The sequence below is a fragment of the Lycorma delicatula genome, chromosome 3 (genome assembly GCF_047948215.1).
Source record: "Lycorma delicatula isolate Av1 chromosome 3, ASM4794821v1, whole genome shotgun sequence".
Taxonomy (NCBI): domain Eukaryota; kingdom Metazoa; phylum Arthropoda; class Insecta; order Hemiptera; family Fulgoridae; genus Lycorma; species Lycorma delicatula.
In genome coordinates, this window is record NC_134457.1 from 9,421,106 (window position 1) to 9,439,427 (window position 18,322).

The following is an 18,322-nucleotide window of genomic DNA, read 5'->3' on the forward strand; positions in this document are numbered from 1 at the left end:
CCGCTCTAGTCTCACACGCAATCTCTACACGAAACCCATTACTATTAAACAGAAATTTTTTTACTCTATTATTATTCGTATTTTAATTTTTACGTAAATTTAATTAATTCTGTCATTTTTGGAATTTCATTCATTCGATTGATTTGAATAATTCACTTCAAACCCCGCTCACACAGTTATAAAGGCTCACAATTCACAGTTCATTAACCCAATTCATTAAAGTTTGTGCTTCAACCGGCAAATAATCACTACTGAAAATAGTCAATTCTGAAAATTTTGCATAGTGTAGCGTTATGTGTTTTCCAAGATGTTGGAGATTTCCTCTTCAGTCTGTGTTTTGAGCTAGGAAAGTTTTTTTTTCTAGTCTGGTACACAACGCTTTTCAGATGTCCCTATAAAAAAAGTCACAGATTGAAAGGTCTGGAGACCGGGACGGCCAAGCGATTTTAGCAGTCCTTGAAATTATGCAATCCCCAAACAAACCTTTCACTGCTGCCATAGACTGTCAGACAGTGTATGAGGGGCTCCGTCCTGTTGAAACCAGGTTTGCTGAAGGTCAAGATTTGGTAGAGAATGGAACCTAGGAAACAAAAATTTCTCTAGCATGTCAATATAACATTTAGAAGTCACAGTGATAGCAGGCTCTTTCATCTTTAAAGAAGTATGGGCTTATCACCCCACAACTCGAAACTGCACTATGTATAGTACGTTTTGCAGTTGTAATGGATGTTGATGAAGTTGAGCAGAGTTTGTGTCAGTAGCAAAAGTTCTGCTTACTTACGTATCCGCTTAAGCAAAAATGGGCTTCATCACACATCCAAAGATTTTTAATAAAGTTAGCATTTTCATTGATTTTAGACAACAGTTTTTCATAAAATTGCAGACAATATACAGTTGTTAGATTACAGTTCTTGGATGTTTTGAATTTTCAAGCTTTATACATGTGACACTAAATCAGCAAATTGTTTCTTAGCTTATGTAATGATCTTTTTTTAAAGTTTTATATAATTCTGAAAAATTTGGAGTAGTATGTAAAATTAATGCGACTGGGAAATCACTAAAATTTTGGATACTAATGAAAAAGCTTCTTTTAGCTTTTGCAGTTCTACTTCAACCAAACATCACAATATTTCTGTTTGTAGTCAGTCACCTTTTGGTACCCTTGTTTACATTTAAGTATTTTAGAATTGATTCTAAAATTATCATTCATTCTTATAGCTTCATTGCCTCATCATTTTTTTATACTCTCTATCTATCTTTCTTGTAATATTTTTTTTTTTTAATTTTTCTTACAATCTTATTTGATCCTTTTACAGTTTCTATTAATTTTTTCAGAACTTAATATAATCTGTTTCTTAAATTTAGTTGTCCTTTAATGTCAATAAATCCTTTTGTCATCTTTGTATTTTTATACTTTTTCTATTCTTCCATCAGTTTAGGTATATTTATTTAACATTATCTGTTTTTACCATCTATTACCTTTCTATATAAGGTGTTTTCTGTCTTAACTTTTTTTGTTTGAGTTATTCTGTAATACCACTTGTTATAATTTGTAGGTTTATTTCTCAGATTTGATTAGTCTTCACCTCATTCTGTTTTAATATTATCTGTTTCCTCTTATTCTAATTTTTTTAACATTAATTTAAATTCTGTAGTTATTAAATTGTGAGCAATTTCTATATTTGCCCCTGATAACGTTTTAATTACTGTTATTGTATTTGCTTTTGAAATGTTTTCCTATGTTATTGTATATCAATTTCTGTTGCATTTTCTTGCGTCATTGATGTTTCTGGTTGTATAATTTTTACAATTATTAAAAAAAAATCTGAAATTACAGTTCATATATGTATGAGAGTAGACTGAAAAGTTTTGCCTGTTCTATAATACTTTTAGTTAAATTAGTTGTAAATAGCTAAAACTGATTATGTGCAGTCACATTGTACCTCTTCTCTATTATATATTGAATTGAAACATATAGATGTTTTCATTTTTTACTCACCATATTTTGAAATGCCAGAGTGTCATGCACTTGGTTTAAATAGCAAACTGTTATTGAATTTCTCTCTGCAGTAAAAATTCCCAAAATTGAGATTCAGAGATGAATGTAAGAGATTTATATGGGGTTCAGTGTGTTGACAAACCACAAAGTAGAAGGCCTGACTGGTAATGATTAGCGTCATCAAATTATCATTGAAAAACTGATTCTTGAAAATTGTCACATAAAAAAAAAAGAGAAATTGCTGCTAAATTAGTAATTTCTGAGGGAAGAGTAGGCTGCATTCGTGTTTTTTGATTCTGCAGGATAGATAGTGCATGTGCTGTCTGACGACGAGAAATTTGAAATAGTTTGGACTTCTTGGAGACTTCTTAAAGATGAAACTTGGTTGCCTGAGAACCCAGTGTTGCCCACAGAATACCACCTACCATAAGGGATCACATCTGCTAAAAAAAATTCAAAACTATGGCTTCTGCTGAAAAGATCATTTTGAGTATTCTTTTGGTATTATTAATGTGTTATCCTTGTAGAGTATAACACGACACTGTTAAATAAACTCGCTAAGAAACCGACACGAACTGAACATATGGGAATTAAAAATCCAATCACTTTATTAGATATCATACCTGAGGGTTTAATGAACCCATCAGACTGAAGATTGGCATTGCAATTAATTTATACTAATATACAATGATATCAGTATGAGAAAACAGTGTAAGAATATAAACATATAGTAGCAATAACATGAATTCTGGAAGTTATGAGTCATTCTACTGTAACGTCTGCTATTGCACAACAATCTTATACATGGACAGGAGCATAAACTTAATTCTATTAGGCCTACATCAGTATTCAAATAATATTAAATAAGAAAACAACGGTTAAAAACAACCATGTTTCTTAACTATTTCATTATTTTTATTAGTTATTTATCATTTTATTATTTTTTATATAAAGGTCCCTTTTTTATCTCGTGAATGACTTGAAATATAAACGTAATTGTAATACCATATTTATTTCTATATAATTAATTAACATAAATACTGATTAATATATGTAGTGGTATAAAGGATTCAGGAATAGAACTCAAACAAAAGGTATTACACAGTTGAGACTGCACCGCTCGCAGAGACAGCTTCTTCAGTCTATCATATATTGCCACGTTTTTAAATTGATTTTTATGATCGTATGAATGATCTTCACCACAAAACATGAATGTTTATTAATTTAAACTGTACAATATGAATTCTACAAAATTAATGCCTGATATTAACAGAAATTTCTTTTTTTGGGCTAATTTTTAAAAAAAATTTGTTTAAATTTAATAAAAATTAAAATTTTTTTAAATTTCTTTAAAGTTTTGGGCCAAATCTTAATTATAATTATTGGGAAATAATAGTTTAATTCACCTCCAAAATTTTTATAGTAATTCAAAAATGATGTTCTCAAAAAAAGTAGAAAAAATCGTGAGTTTTCCACTTTCCACACTCAAACTAATTTTCAAACTAATGACAATGAGTAAAATTGGCCAAATCCATTTAGCACAAAAATAATTGCATTTTCCGACAATACCTTAAATTTTTATATAGAAACATTTTTTTTTTAACAAAGATAAATAGTTTAAACATAAGTGCTATCTTTCATGGTGACTGCTGTAACATTTTTTTTTATGCTAACAATTTAGACCAAAAATTCATTTCTTGTTTCAAACTATCTAACTTAACACTCATATTTAAAATTCTAGTGTTCCAAGTGTAGAGTATTGTGATTTTTATATTTTCTTACAACCTTTAAATAGTCCATCCAGTTAGTTAATTAGAATACTGTTTTATCTCCAGAACATTTAACTTAAGAACGTGGTATCATTTTCCAGTAAATAGAAAAAATAGAGTTTTACCCATTAAAATGAAAAAAAATTATTAAATACCGTATAAGATATATTGATAGTTTTTATTACTTTTAGCTACATAAAGCATAGAAAATTCTAAGCTTTTATGTTTTTTTTTTTATTGAGGTTGTATAAACTCCCATTTAATTTGCACCCAGCTTGGTTCTGGGTTTATGAGTTAATAATTGATTTTATTATAAAGCATGTGCAATAAAGTATGCTGATTGTAATCTAATCTCTTTTTAATAATAATCAAAATTATATTTATTGAATAATTATCTTTTGCAGTTTGGGAACTGAGTACAGGTCGTTGTCTGAAAACAGTAACACTTAACGGCATAGTTCGATGTGTCAGATGGTGTCCGAGTACTGCTCTTTCCCTTGTAGCTGTTGCAGCTGATGATAAGTGTTTTATAATAAATCCTGGGCTTGGGGATTCACTAGTTACTTCTAAGACAGATACAGTTCTAAAAGAACCTCCACCTCAAGAAGGATTAGGTAAGTTTTAAATTTAATTTCTGATATATTTTTGATAAATGTATATTTTTGTAAGACTAACTTCTAAACTAATGTCTATTTTTATAGTTTTTTTCTTTTCTCAAATGAAATGAGAGCCTGGTATAATAAAATTTTTAGAGCCTAATATACAGAAAATTTATTTTTTGTTCATAGATAAATTTATTGTTTATTTTTTATGTAAATTTTGTATACTCATACGTTAATCTGTAAATACCATATAATGATAAATTGTAATTAATATATAGTTAAGGTGGTGTCACAACATTCCTGGACTGTTTTCTGTAGTGTGCCAGCAGGTGACAGTACAGTGTTATGTGATCAGCAAGTCTAACCTTTAAACATTATAATGCAGTGCATTGAGTGACATATTTGTGTTAACACTGGAAGTTGTTGATGTTTTTATGATTATTTGTGTGATAGTCTGTGATTACACTATGGATAAAAATTTAAAACAAAGAGCCAAAGTAAAAATTTGCATTATGCTATGAAAATCATCTATAGAGACATTTAATTTATTTCTGCAAACTTTCAACAATGAGGCAATGGGTCACACACTATGTTTTGACCATACATGCTTCTAAGATGGAAGAACATCCCTGGAGGATGACAAGAAATTTGGAAGACCTTCCACTCGTATCATCCCTGAAAAAGTGGGAAAAATTCACTGAAATTCATCTCCCACAGGCCAGACCATCAATAGAGAATTTTATTGCGTAGTTCTGAGGCATTTGTGCAACCAGATCTGTGGTTTTACATGAAGAGCTGGATACTCCACTACTACAGTGCACCCTATCACTGAGCAATGTAATTTTCTCAAAGAACAACATGTTATTGCTTCTGCACCTGCCTTAATTGCCAGATTTAGCTCTCAAAGGTGAAGATTGTCACTATAACACTGTTGCCAAGATCCAGCACTAACTACAAGTTGTTCTGGATTCAGTTACAGAAGAGGACTTGAAGCCCTTTTTCTTTAACTAGTTTGAATGCTGGGACCAGTGTGTAATTGCACAGCATGTGAATACTTTGTAGGTAATGATATTCAAACTTAGGTAAATTAAGTAAATTACCTCAAATAGAGCTTGTCCAGGAACTTTTGTACCATCTCATGTATACAAACAGTACTATTCTTAAAGCGTGGTAGTAGTTAACAACAATAAAAAAGGTCTGCTGCATCAGTGTTGCCAGTGAAGACTGTTGCATATTTTTGCATCACTGAACACCACATTCTACTATCTATTTAATTGTTAGCCATTATAAATATAATCTTCTTTACAGTTAATAAAGTTACATTAGATACACTATTATTACTTTAATTGCAAGTATTTTGTTTTACCTTTATATTTAGAAGCAAATCATTTAAATACATCTATGATGCTATTTTGATAATGATTTCAGATTTTCATATACCAGGAGTTATTTCTTGTAAGATTATATCAATTTACTCACTATTATGTATTCCTGTTGTGCAATGATTTTTTGTTTTTAAAGTTCATCTGAAAAGAGTCATATGCCAATCTTCTCTGAAATGTTTTTCTGTCATTTAAGTTGTTTTGTATGTTGTGCTTGGCAACATAATGTTTCACTAGCAACCAGACATTTTCAGTCATTATCAGTTCTGGATGTCAGTGGAGTATTCTTACAACTGAATTACCTTTAGGCTGAACAATTTTATACGCCATTGTTTTTTTATTTGATACATTTTATTATGTCATAAAACTCCAAATCTTAAAATGGACGTGGTAGTAATAGATAGACTAGAAAACAAAAATCTCTTTTTCCATTAATAAGTTTTGCATTACCATTTCCCTTGAATTGGAATTTGTAGAACTAGGTTATGACAGATTATTGTGTAGCAAGTTGTCAAATATGACTGTACTTGCAGATGGTGACATAAAGATCTGTAGTAAATAATAATAAAGGCAAATTAAAAATTTTGAATGAACTTGTATAGATTAAAATTACACTGCAGAATTACAATTGAAGTAGTAAATAATAATAATAATAATAATAAAAACAATAAATAACTACTGTAGTTGTGATAAGATTATTTTCTGTTCACTGCATCTTAGTAACTTAGATGAATAATTGCATATGTATGACTTATTAAAAAAAAAATAACAAAAAAATATTTACGTGAAACGAACAGTTTTCTTAATTGTACATATCTTTAATATATATTTCTTTACATTTTACACACCTACAACCAAAATACAGAAATGTATAAATTATATAAAGACATTTTTATCTTGAGTTGCACTATTATATCATTGACATTTTAATTTTTACAGTCATGCTAGTTACCTGAACAACATAATGCTTCTCTTGACCACTTATAGTTTACGAGTCTTAAAAAAACATATCCCTATTCCTCAAAGACCATAAATTCACCTGCTATATTTAATTCTTTCTTATACAAAAGTTTGTTTTTATTAATGATTCTTTTCACAATGAAGATTGGTTGAAATTAGATTGGAATAAATCAGATGTATTATGTGAATGTTGCAAAAAAATTCAGTTTACTTTTGTGACTTTTATGGAAAGTTCTATTAATTTTCAGTGTACATTAATGTTGAAAATGATTTTTTATCTTTTTTTTGCTCCTTATGAGCCATAGAAACTTGGCAGCTTTTTAGTATGAAAGAGTTACTAATTTCCTTATTTTGATAATTCAGAAACCTTTTTGGTAAATTGATAAACTCAACTCATTAACTACACTGTCTTCTTTTTTCTTTTTTTTTCAGTACCTGAAAGAGTTAGTGCAGCTGTTCAGTGGCATTGGCAAAAAGATTATGAAGACTGGCCTGATGGTGTTCTAATCATGATTAAACATTTTAAAGAGATTAAACAGGTATATACTTACTTATTAGCTGACTTTCTAATGAAGAATGATTTAAGGATTTTTACATAATTACGTGGCTTCAATAATTTATTAAATTCAGTAGAAGAGCGATTAAAACTTTTAATGGTATTAACAAAATAAACTGTAAATTTGTCCAAAGACGTATTTATAGTGCATTGAAAGGGGAATTGGTAAAAATGAAATCTAATAATGTTAATAATGAAGATTTGGAAAAATCTTGTCTTTAAATGAAATCTTGTTTTGTTTAATATGTTTCTTTTGTTTGTTTAGCTAGTCATTTTTTTGGTTAAGATAGAGTCTTAATAGGATTAACTCTATGAAATTCTATGTTTGTGTTTTCCTTTGGTATAATCATCCGTTAATAAATTATTCTTACATTACTCTCATAACTGCAGCTTTTAAATAAACTGGTGCTGTCATCAATGGATTATTTATGGATATGACAGTATATCCAATATTATTGTTACAACTAAGACAAAATAATCCACGTAGATGATGAATAAAGAAATTAATCAAAAACAAAGAGAAAAACAATTGAGTTAATAAAAATAACTTATAGTGTATTATTTACAACAAACACAATGAAAAAATACGCAAATATTTTTGGTTAAAAATAAAGTGCTAAAACATTGTTTACCGTTTAGTTTAAATTAGTTTAAAAAAATTTTTTGTAGACTCAATTAAAGACTTAATTTTATGATATTTATATTCACTTTCCTTATTTGTTATTTACTATATATTTCATATGTATTTAAAAAATATTTGATCGAAGAGTTACATGTTGTGAATTAAAAATTATTAATATGTGTTCTATAAAGTATTTTCGTAAAATCTTATTTTGAAACTTCAACTGCATGAGTTAATATTATTAAAGCTTAAAGACTTATCAAAGTTACTATTAACTGAAGGAACAGTTAAACATTTCATGGTTAGCCCATGTTGTTTAGGGGAAATTGTAAACTACAAGAAAAGGGCTGTTTTACACGAAAGACAAGTAATAGTTGGTTGAAAAACAAAATAAAAACCAGCTAACTTGGTTGTTGGCCAAGACAGTAAATTGCCTCAATACCCAGAGTAGAGGTTAATTTTTCTCTTCCATTTACTTATTTCCGATTCCTTTTTCTCTATTATCAGTTATGTGTGTGTAGGTCTGATCCTGTTTGATCCTGCATGTGAAAGATGCATGGTTCGGGACTGCCTGTATACCCTCTTAGGGATACCATTTCCTGTAAAAAGAGACTGCACAATAAACAGTGATGTTGTAATTATAATGTAGGACTTATTAACAGCTTAAGGAGGGACTGTACTGGAAAATCTTTAAAAAACTTTTATTCTGGGTTTTAACCTTATAATATACGGTAGTTTAAAATTCCCTCTTTCCAATGCCATCAAAATTTTCTTTGTATGTCATCCATAAATATTTTTATTAAATGTTTAAGTATGTTATGTCATTCTCTTGAATTACTTTTATGTGCTTTGTCACTTATTACATATTTACTAGTAAAAATTACTTTTGTATTTACTGCTTTTGTATTGATTTTTTTAGACTTTAGTTTTTAGTTGACAGTGATTCATTTGTTTGATTACAAGGTTTTATTTTTCATCAGTTTAGTATTAGTAGGGTTGAGTTATTGTATTTAATAAGTTATATTTTGCGAATATCACGTACCACTTACTAATTAATTATATATAATTGATGGGTAGGAGTTCAAAATTACTTAAGAAAAGGAAATTTTTTGGGAAACATGAGTTTCAGTTTAGTTTCAAATGCTACAGCAGTGATAATGTGACTGACCCAAATAATTCTGGAATTTCATCGTCTTATTTTAAATTAAACCAGTCAGTAATGAATAGTTGGATTAATTTAGTAATGAAGGTAATAACTGTCAGTATTCCACTACTTACGTTATTATAGATAGAAGAAAGAAACATATTGGGCAGGATTGTTTTAAGAAAGTAAAATACCAAGAACATCTTTCTGAACAGTTTGTCTAACTTTTAAATTCTGTTTCTAGTAAACCACATTTTTCAATCTTCATGTACCCTTTTCTCAAAAACTATAAATGTTAGAGACTTGAAATTTTTACCAGGTATTCACAACCCTATTCTGTCATTATGTAACCAGATTTTTGCATATAACTATGTATTGAAATATTTAAAAAAAATATTTTGTCCTGAAAAAAAACTGTTTGATTTTCAAAAATATAATAAAAATAGTGAGGTTTTATTAAAACTAATAATTTTGCTTAAGTGGATAGAAAAACACACAATGAAATCAGTAAAAAAAACCATGGCTCTATCTGTTATAGGAGCTGAGAAAAAGGTACTGGATGAGGCTAAAGTTAGCATTATTTATATGTGGTGTACAGTCCCTCCTTAATTTGTTTAATATCAAGCTAAAATGCAAATGTCTCCCCCCTAATATTTGTTTAAAATTTTACTTCTCCTAAGCCTGAAAATTCTATAATCTTCTGAACTTGCATATATGTGTGTATATAGCATGCTGTTTCTATTTGACTATATCTTTACAAGATTTTAAATGCCAATCATGAATTTTAAAAAGCTTACATTTTAAGGGATTAGTTTTTTTTATCTTGAAAGGGGCGTGACTTTCAAGTCAAATGAAAATCTAACTCATGTGTGTTTTTTACTAAAGGAAATACTACTGTTAAAAATTTTTTTGTAGATTATTTTCATAAATGAAAAGGGTTATAATAGATCATGATAAATTTAATGGAATTACAAATAAATAAATAGAAATATGAAAGCTGAACAAAACGTGGAGTGCTCTCTAATTATGAAAATTATTTTCTAATTACCTGAGTGTATGTGATAGGCTTTGATAAATATTTGGAAGTAATAAAGTTGTTGACAGTGTAAATCAAAGATTTTATACTTTACTCTTGTAATTTACTTGATATCTCAACTGTTTTGAAATATCAACATTATTAAGTTACGTTTTCTTTGTTTATCCATTTATATATTCAAAAACTATTAAAAATTAATAATAATGAGTTTATTTATTTGAAAATTATTGAAAATCAGATTGTAAGCTTGGAAAAAATTGATTAGATTGCATAAATAGATTAACATGAAAAGAAACTAAAGTGGACACTAATGGTATGTTAATTGGCTAAAAAAAAATTTACTTATTTTACTACTCTTTTGTCCATTTTGTTTGATACTATAATAAATGTTGATATAAAAATCTTTTAATAATGTTTATTTTGCAGATAGCTTGGCATGGTCGTGGTGATTATTTTGCAAGTGTGATGCCTGAAGGTGCAAATCGTTCAGTTATAATACATCAGTTATCTAAGGGTAGATCACAGATTCCATTTAGCAAGTCAAAAGGTTTAGTACAGTGTGTCATATTTCATCCCATAAGACCATTCTTTTTTGTGGCTGTAAGTCTTTTATATACTGTTGTTTAATTGAATAATATTAATTTAATTTAATTAATTGGTTGTAAATTATTATGTTTAGTACCTGTATTTTTATCAAAAGTGTAATTTCTTAATTTTATTTAATAAAAGACATTGGCATTTATGAAAAAGAATAAATAAATAAAAATAAAAAAAAAACAAAAAAAACACTTTTTAATGCAGTTGTGTACTTTTAAATAGCAATAAATTTATTTATATTTGTACTTGGAAATATAAAGATAACTGTTTCTTGAATAATTATACCACTTCTATGAAAATGAATAAATTTCTTTTTTTTTGTTGCTAACACATCCTAATTTAAGCTTCTAATATTATGAGTTTAACTGAAGAATTGTTTCTTAATGAAAAAATTTGTATTAATTCCTATTAGATATCTCACTTTCTTTCATGGCCTGTCAAACTATATCTGACTAAAAGACTTTTAAATAAAGTGATTATGATTGTTAGGTTTCAAGTTTGGTTGTATATTCAGTCTTGTAATGCCATTTTCTTACACTTATCTTGCATTTTATACTCTTAATTATTTGATTCATTCATCCTTTTATTTGTTTTCCTTTACTGTTCTGTACTTTCTTCAAAAACCAAATTCAATGCCCTTGTTTTTTTTAATATAATACACACCAAATTTGAGCTTCTTTTTATAAGATTCTGAGACTACCTTTTCTTCAGTTTTTCTTTAAAATCTCTGTTGTATACTCTATGATATCAGTTGATTTGCATTATTCTCGCTATTACTACATTTCTAAACCCCTATTAGTACTCTGTAATTTCTGCCACCATAAAGCATTACATCACACATAAAACATATTTTTTTTAAACTTTTTTCTAATTCTTAGTGTATGTTTGATACCAGCAGATTTGTTTTCTACATAGTCAGGAGAAGCTCTCCTAACTTAAGTTTTCTTTTCATAATTAAGTTTTCTTTGTAATTCATTTAATTTTTTTTTTAATTTAAGTAAAATTTATTTCTTTATGAATTATTAAGCAATAATAATTCAATTTTTTTAAGTAATAAAAGGTCATGTAGGTTTTTCAATACTTTTATTAATCCATTAATTTTCAGCTCATTTATTTATTGAAGGATGTTTAAAACAAGAATTACCCATTAGAAAAGTGTTGAAGAAAAAATATTTATTGCATTTTTTTAACGATTAATTTATCACATAATCTCAAAACTTGTACATGGAATTATGGAATGAAATTTTGTAGAAAATGAAAAATTTCATGCCTAACTGAGATATGAACACAGGACCTTCCAGATGACAGGCTGAGACACTATGATTTTACCAAAAAATATCTAACAATATTTAATGATAAATCTTTCTAGAATAACAAAACTGTGGTTATCACATACTCAAAGTAACCAGAAGCCTCGTTCTTTTTTTTGGAGTGACATCTAGGTAGAAAAGAATTACTTTCATATACCAAAATATCTATCCTTTTGGCTATTTATCTGACATTTCATCCTTGAAACAGTCTAAAAAAATTATGAATATTTTATGATGTAGAATAGTATCAATATGTATGTATTTAAGATTTATAATCATTCTTTTACAGACACAAAAAAATGTAAGAGTATATGACTTAGTAAAACAGGAGATGGTTAAGAAATTGTATTCAAATTCAAAGTGGATATCAAATATAGCTATTCATCCAGGTAAATCACCTTGTAGTATTTTATTTTTAGCTGTATGATAAGGTGAAAAACTTTGTTGTGTATGTGTAAAAACATTAAGAGTTTGATTTTTACGTATTGAATGTTCAATGAATTGATACAAAAAAAACAAGAATATTTTTGTATTACTGAACTGTTGGAATAATAACAGTTTGCTTGAATAATAACTTTAAAATATTTTATATTGCAGTTTAGTCTTTTTTAATTTTTTAGCTTTTGGAACTAACTTATTTCAACATGTGATTGAGGACATGATTTTGAAATAATTGTGATAGATTAGTTGATTTGCTTTGATGTACTGCACGTTTATTATTGACAGAAAGCATTTGTTGGTAGGAATATGTTAAGAAATGTTTAATATGTAATATTATTCAGGTTCTAACCAGTCCTGGTATTTTATATTATAATATGTATATATAAAAAACAGAAATTCTATCAGAAAGATATCTATTATTGCAAAACATTTATGTTAAGATTTTTTTTCTTTTTGTAACTGCAAAAAATAAATTTATATATACATGTCCATACAATTTTAGATGAGAGGAATTTGCTATTTTTCTGAGAAAGAAAGAAGTAAACAAGAAGTACCAAAGAAACAAAGAAGTAAACAATATGATGTATTTATTTATTTTTAAATAAAACCTATTATAAAACCCTGATTTTTCTGCATCCCATTCAACATCTATGTAAACAAACATGTGCTCAAATAATTTGCATTAACATCTGAGTTGTGATATTGTAGTTATTCTATGTAGCTAGGTTAAATTTATTTCATGTCTATATTTTATATAATCAATATGAATCTCATTTATTTTTTATTTTATAATGTATTGTGAATTTTGTAATGCTCCTCTAGTCAGGGTTTTACCACGGTTTCCCTTGATCCATCCTGGTAATTGCTGGACCAAGTTTCTTCTTTTTTTGTATCCGTGAAGTAGCATATCTACCTACTCCTGACTCAGTCTATATAATGTATTAGAATGCATCAATGGGAATAAAAGATTTGTTTATTTGCTTGCTGGCAGAAATAGTCTCTTTCTGCTACTGTTAATGAGAAACCAGTGTGTTTTCTCAACACAGTGTATATCGTATTACATAAGTGCAGAATAAAATTTTTACTAGTTGTTTGAAAAAATATGCATTTTTATGTGTAAAATAAGAATTGAAGAAAAGATTTACCTGAATCTTCTTGAATGTATTTAGAATCTTCATCAGTATTATCTACATCTGCTTTATGCTCACTTTCATCCCATTCTCAGTTAAATTCACGTAAAATATTGTTGTCTCATAATTTCTACACTTTAACATTAGACCTGTATGCATGATACTCGGGAACCATAGACTGCTTGAAACAAATATTAAACAGAATGCTGTAGCAATTTATTTTGTAGTAAAATCTACAAAGTAGCATTAAAAACAGTAAATGGTACTTCATTGTCCAACATCACTTAAATAATCCGTGCAATTCTACCACATAAAATGATAGCTGCATTTTATGAAAGTTCCATGAAGATGGTGTTAATGAATAATAATAAATAACAAAGAAGTTAACCAATAGTTTCTAATGTGTTTCATCGTACATCGTTTTTATTGAATGTGTCGACTTCTGAAAACGAGTATATGAATATCAATAGAAATGTGATTTTGGTTTCCATTTCGAAAGATTATGATGTTAAAAAACAGAGAAACAATTGTGAAGATGCTGGTAAAGTCAGTATGGAAATATATAAAACTTTCTGAAAATTTAAATAATTCATCAACATACTGACCACTGCCAATTAAACTCAAAAAACAACTTAACCACTAAACACAGTAATGGAAAAACTTAATACCAACTGTGACTTTCACAGGATCCTGCATCATCAGTTTGTACATAATTCTACAATTACATCAACAAATAACAAAAACAAGAAAGAAATAAAAACTTAAAATTTAGAAAACATAAACCCTTAACAACCAGAAAATTTGTAATTAACAAATAAATTAATTAGTAATTAAGTTGTAATTAACAACACTACTTCACCGCCTTACTGGAATGTACAATATATATATATATATATATATATTGTTAATTGCATTATTTTACAATGCAATATTCTATTGGTTGTATATTCTTTCTTTCCCCTTCTCGTCTTCTTTCTCCCCCCCTTTTATTTTATTTCATTGTATTTTAGCTAGCTCATTTGTCTTTTTTCTTTATCATGAAATTTGGCTTATTTTAGAAAAAGCTTGTTTCTAATATTTATATAAATACATAGTACATATGAAGCTGTTGACAAGACAGAAACTTATGTATTAGTTGGTTGAATAAAGATGAGGCATGGTAGTTTTACTGATAGGGGAGTGATTTTTTTCATACTTCCTGCAAGTGCATTTTATAAAGTGATTTATTTTGCTTCACCTAGAAGTAACTGAAATTGTTATGTATTTGCAAGCTCAGTGATTGATTGAACTAATTTTTGTTTGGTTTTTTTTGTCTTATTTTAGATAAAAATACATGTAAATATAAATTGTTGCATTTTTTTGTATGATAATGTACAGAAGGTTATAGATTCAAATCTCAGCCAGGCTTGGCAAGTTTTACACACTACAGAATTTATTTCTCATTAAAAAAAGGTATCTTAATTATCTAACTGGACATAAACCTGTAGTTACTGGAATGTATCTGTATAGTTTTGGGGAATTCACTACAGATATCTACTGCAGTAATTTGTTAAAATATTTTGTTACTGTGTTTGTACGCATTTGTTGTTCAATAAATGTTGAACTAAAAATAATATTAGTAAGAACTACTTCTTTTATATTAGCAGCTGCTTATTGTTTTATATTTGTTTATTAAAACATTCATTGCTTATTAAAATTATACTGTCGTCCAGCAATGATGTAATACAATTTAGGAATACTTGCAAAGAATTGTTTTTTTTTTAAAGATATCTTTCCTTCATGCATGATAATCTCTGCCGTATGTCTAAAATTATATCTCAGATTGTGTTTAGCTAAAATTAGGATTTATTATTTATTATTCCATGACCTCTCTCTTTCTTTATCCTGTTTAGCCTCTGGTAACTACCGTTTAGATAATTCTTCAGAGGATGAATGAGGATGATATGTATGAGTGTAAATGAAGTGTAGTCTTGTACATTCTCAGTTCGACCATTGCTGAGATGTGTGGTTAATTGAAACCCAACCACCAAAGAACACAGGTATCCACGATCTAGTATTCAAATCCGTGTAAAAATAACTGGCTTTACTAGGACTTGAACGCTGTAACTATCGACCTTCCAAATCAGCTGATTTGGGAAGACGCGTTAACCACTAGACCAACCCGATGGGTCACTTTATTCCATGACCTGAATTCAAGTCATCCACACTACACAAACAATTACTACATGTGATGTTCATAATTTATTTATTATATTAATAATTAATAGAAAAAATAATTAAAACAGATTACTTACAAAGAAAACATTATATTTTAGACCATTTACAACCTGAAAACCACCTCTTATGATACTTTTACATGTTTTGATGAAAACTGTTGAAACATTTTCCTGGGCACAGCTCTGATTTATCTTTATCTGTCACATATAAAAATGGAGTATTGCATTTTGTTATTTTTATGACATTCCCTGCATCGCTTTCTTTTTCTATTATTTTTTTTAATCATGGCCTTCAGTTTTTGTACTACAGTGCTTTGGGCTGCAACATAGTGCTGAGTTGGCCTTGGCATTTCTATCAGTGGAAGAAGTGATTCAGGCACTTCCAGGAAAAATGTGTAGAGTGATATTTCATGTTTACCATTATTTGCATTTATATTATAAAGAAATTGACTGTTGACCAGTAACATCCAAATTATATGAATGAAAAGTTTTTAATACCATCATGGCTGGCAGGTTGTATTTTCAATCAACATGCATTGTACCTGTGCAGTAAGTTTCTCTAACTGTAATGTGGATGCAAGATTGAAGCTGTTGTAGAAGTTGTCACACGTGTATTTAATAAATTGTTGTTTGGAGGATACTTCCCTGTGTGTTGGAAGAAGGGGATTGTCAGCTTGTTTAAATCTAGTAGCAAGGATCCTGCTGTTAGTTCATAGGTCTCTGACGTTACTTCTGGTTATTGGCAAGGTCTTTGAAAAGGTTCTGTATCTGCATATAAATGATAGGTAAACTTCGCAAAGATTTTTGATGGAGAATCAGTATGGGTTTGATGTGCTGCTCTGCGAGGGCGGCCATGAGGTTGGTAAGACGCTGTCTAAGTGATGTCCCCAGGGCAGCATGTTGGGTCCATTATTGTGGGTTGTGGAGTTTGATTCTCTCCTATGGCCGAGTTTGCCCAGCACGAGTTGCATCATGGTTAATGCTGACGATGGGCCCCTGCTGGTCAAAGGAAGCTCACGGAGGGAGCTTCGAGCCATTCGGACTTGCAGGATGGTTGAATTCTGGGGTTATCAACACAAGATGACGTTTACCGGGAAAGACCACAATGATGCTCCTCAAAGGTCGTTTGGCTGCGAGTCGGTGTGTCTGTGTTTCAATGGCAGGCCATTGTATAAAGTATGTTCAGGTTCAAAAGTACCTTGAGATGTTTCTTGATGAGAAACTGCAATTTAAGAAGCACCTTCAATATGTCGTGGAGAAGGCTTCAATGCCTTCTTTGGTATTTGACGTGTGGTCAATCCTGATTGGGGTTTTAACTTTAAGACCATGAGCATCCTTTATAAAGGCATGTGCAAGGCATATTATGCTATACATATGCAGCGCCTGTTTGGGCGAACAGGCTAAAATATGAAAGTTATCAGGACATAATATTAAGGGCTCAATGCCTAATATTGTTAACAGTAACGGGTGGTCAGTGTACTATTTCACAGGAAACAGTCTTGGTGATTACAGGCGTGAAACCGACTTGATGTGTCTGAGAAGCAGCTGCGATATGTTGCTGAAAAGTCCGGTGACTTAACTTCGGATAAAGTTTGAGAAATTGAACAACATAGCAATGCCTTGTGGCAGGCCAGATGGGATGAGAGAGATGATGGGCGTTATGTACATGATCTCTCTCCAAATGCTATTGGTTTGCAGGACGCCTCTTGGGTGCTCCCTAATAAATATGTGATGCAATTTCTTTCCGGCCTTGGTGCTTTTAGAGACAGACTGCAGAAATTCAGCCTAGAAGATTCTGGGATATGTCGTCAGTGTGGACAATTGGACGACACTTACCATGTTCTTTATGAGTGCTCAAAATTCGAATTAATGCGTACGGAGACCATTTGTCAGCTTGATCTTATCGGGTCGGCGATGGATCTCTCTGTAAACTGGAGGAGCCAGGCCGAATGGACAATAGTGGAGAGTTTTGTAGTGTACTTAGCAAAGGAAAGGATTGCTGAGGAGATCTAGAGCTCTGTTTGGATTTCTCTTTTGTTCTATTTTTGTTGATGTATTGTTTTATAAATTTTGTTTTTGTTGTTGTTCTTGTTTTGTTTTGTATTGTGTGTTGAACTCACTTTAAGCTGGAGGCCAGCTTAGCCCGCAAACAGTCAAGTCATCTTACTAAACAGGAAGGAGGGCTCTACAAAAATAATTAAAGAAATTGAAGGAATTTCAGGCTGCCCTTCAGGACAAGAGATCAAACTTGAAAATTAGGACCATAAAGGACTGTAGGAAAGATCTGATTGTCGTAGTAGATGAAAAAGAGACAGTATCATTTCGGAATCTGTTGTTAGTAAAACGTCTTATGACGTCAAGGTAGATCAGAAACAAAAGGAGCCTTGAGTCATTGACTATGATATAGATTGTTGGAGGAGGAGGTTGTGTCTCTTCACGAGAACAAAAACTAACTTGGATGAGGTGACATTCAAATCTTACAGGTTTTTGTTTAAAACTGGTAGGTGTGATGCCCAAAGGTGTCATGGTATATTTGAAGTTGGGCCTACTCTATTTAA

At 29.8% G+C, this 18,322-nt stretch overlaps 1 protein-coding gene across 1 annotated transcript in view; it reads left to right on the top strand.

Annotated features, from left to right (window-relative positions):
- LOC142321372 (ribosome biogenesis protein BOP1 homolog) overlaps window positions 1-18,322 on the top strand; it is a 49,950-nt gene that overhangs the window by 25,858 nt on the left and 5,770 nt on the right. The window contains exons 9-12 of the mRNA XM_075359403.1: window positions 4,173-4,382; window positions 7,145-7,251; window positions 10,497-10,670; window positions 12,267-12,366. Of these exons, the coding sequence (XP_075215518.1) occupies window positions 4,173-4,382; window positions 7,145-7,251; window positions 10,497-10,670; window positions 12,267-12,366 (591 nt within the window). The remainder of the gene's footprint in view (window positions 1-4,172; window positions 4,383-7,144; window positions 7,252-10,496; window positions 10,671-12,266; window positions 12,367-18,322) is intronic.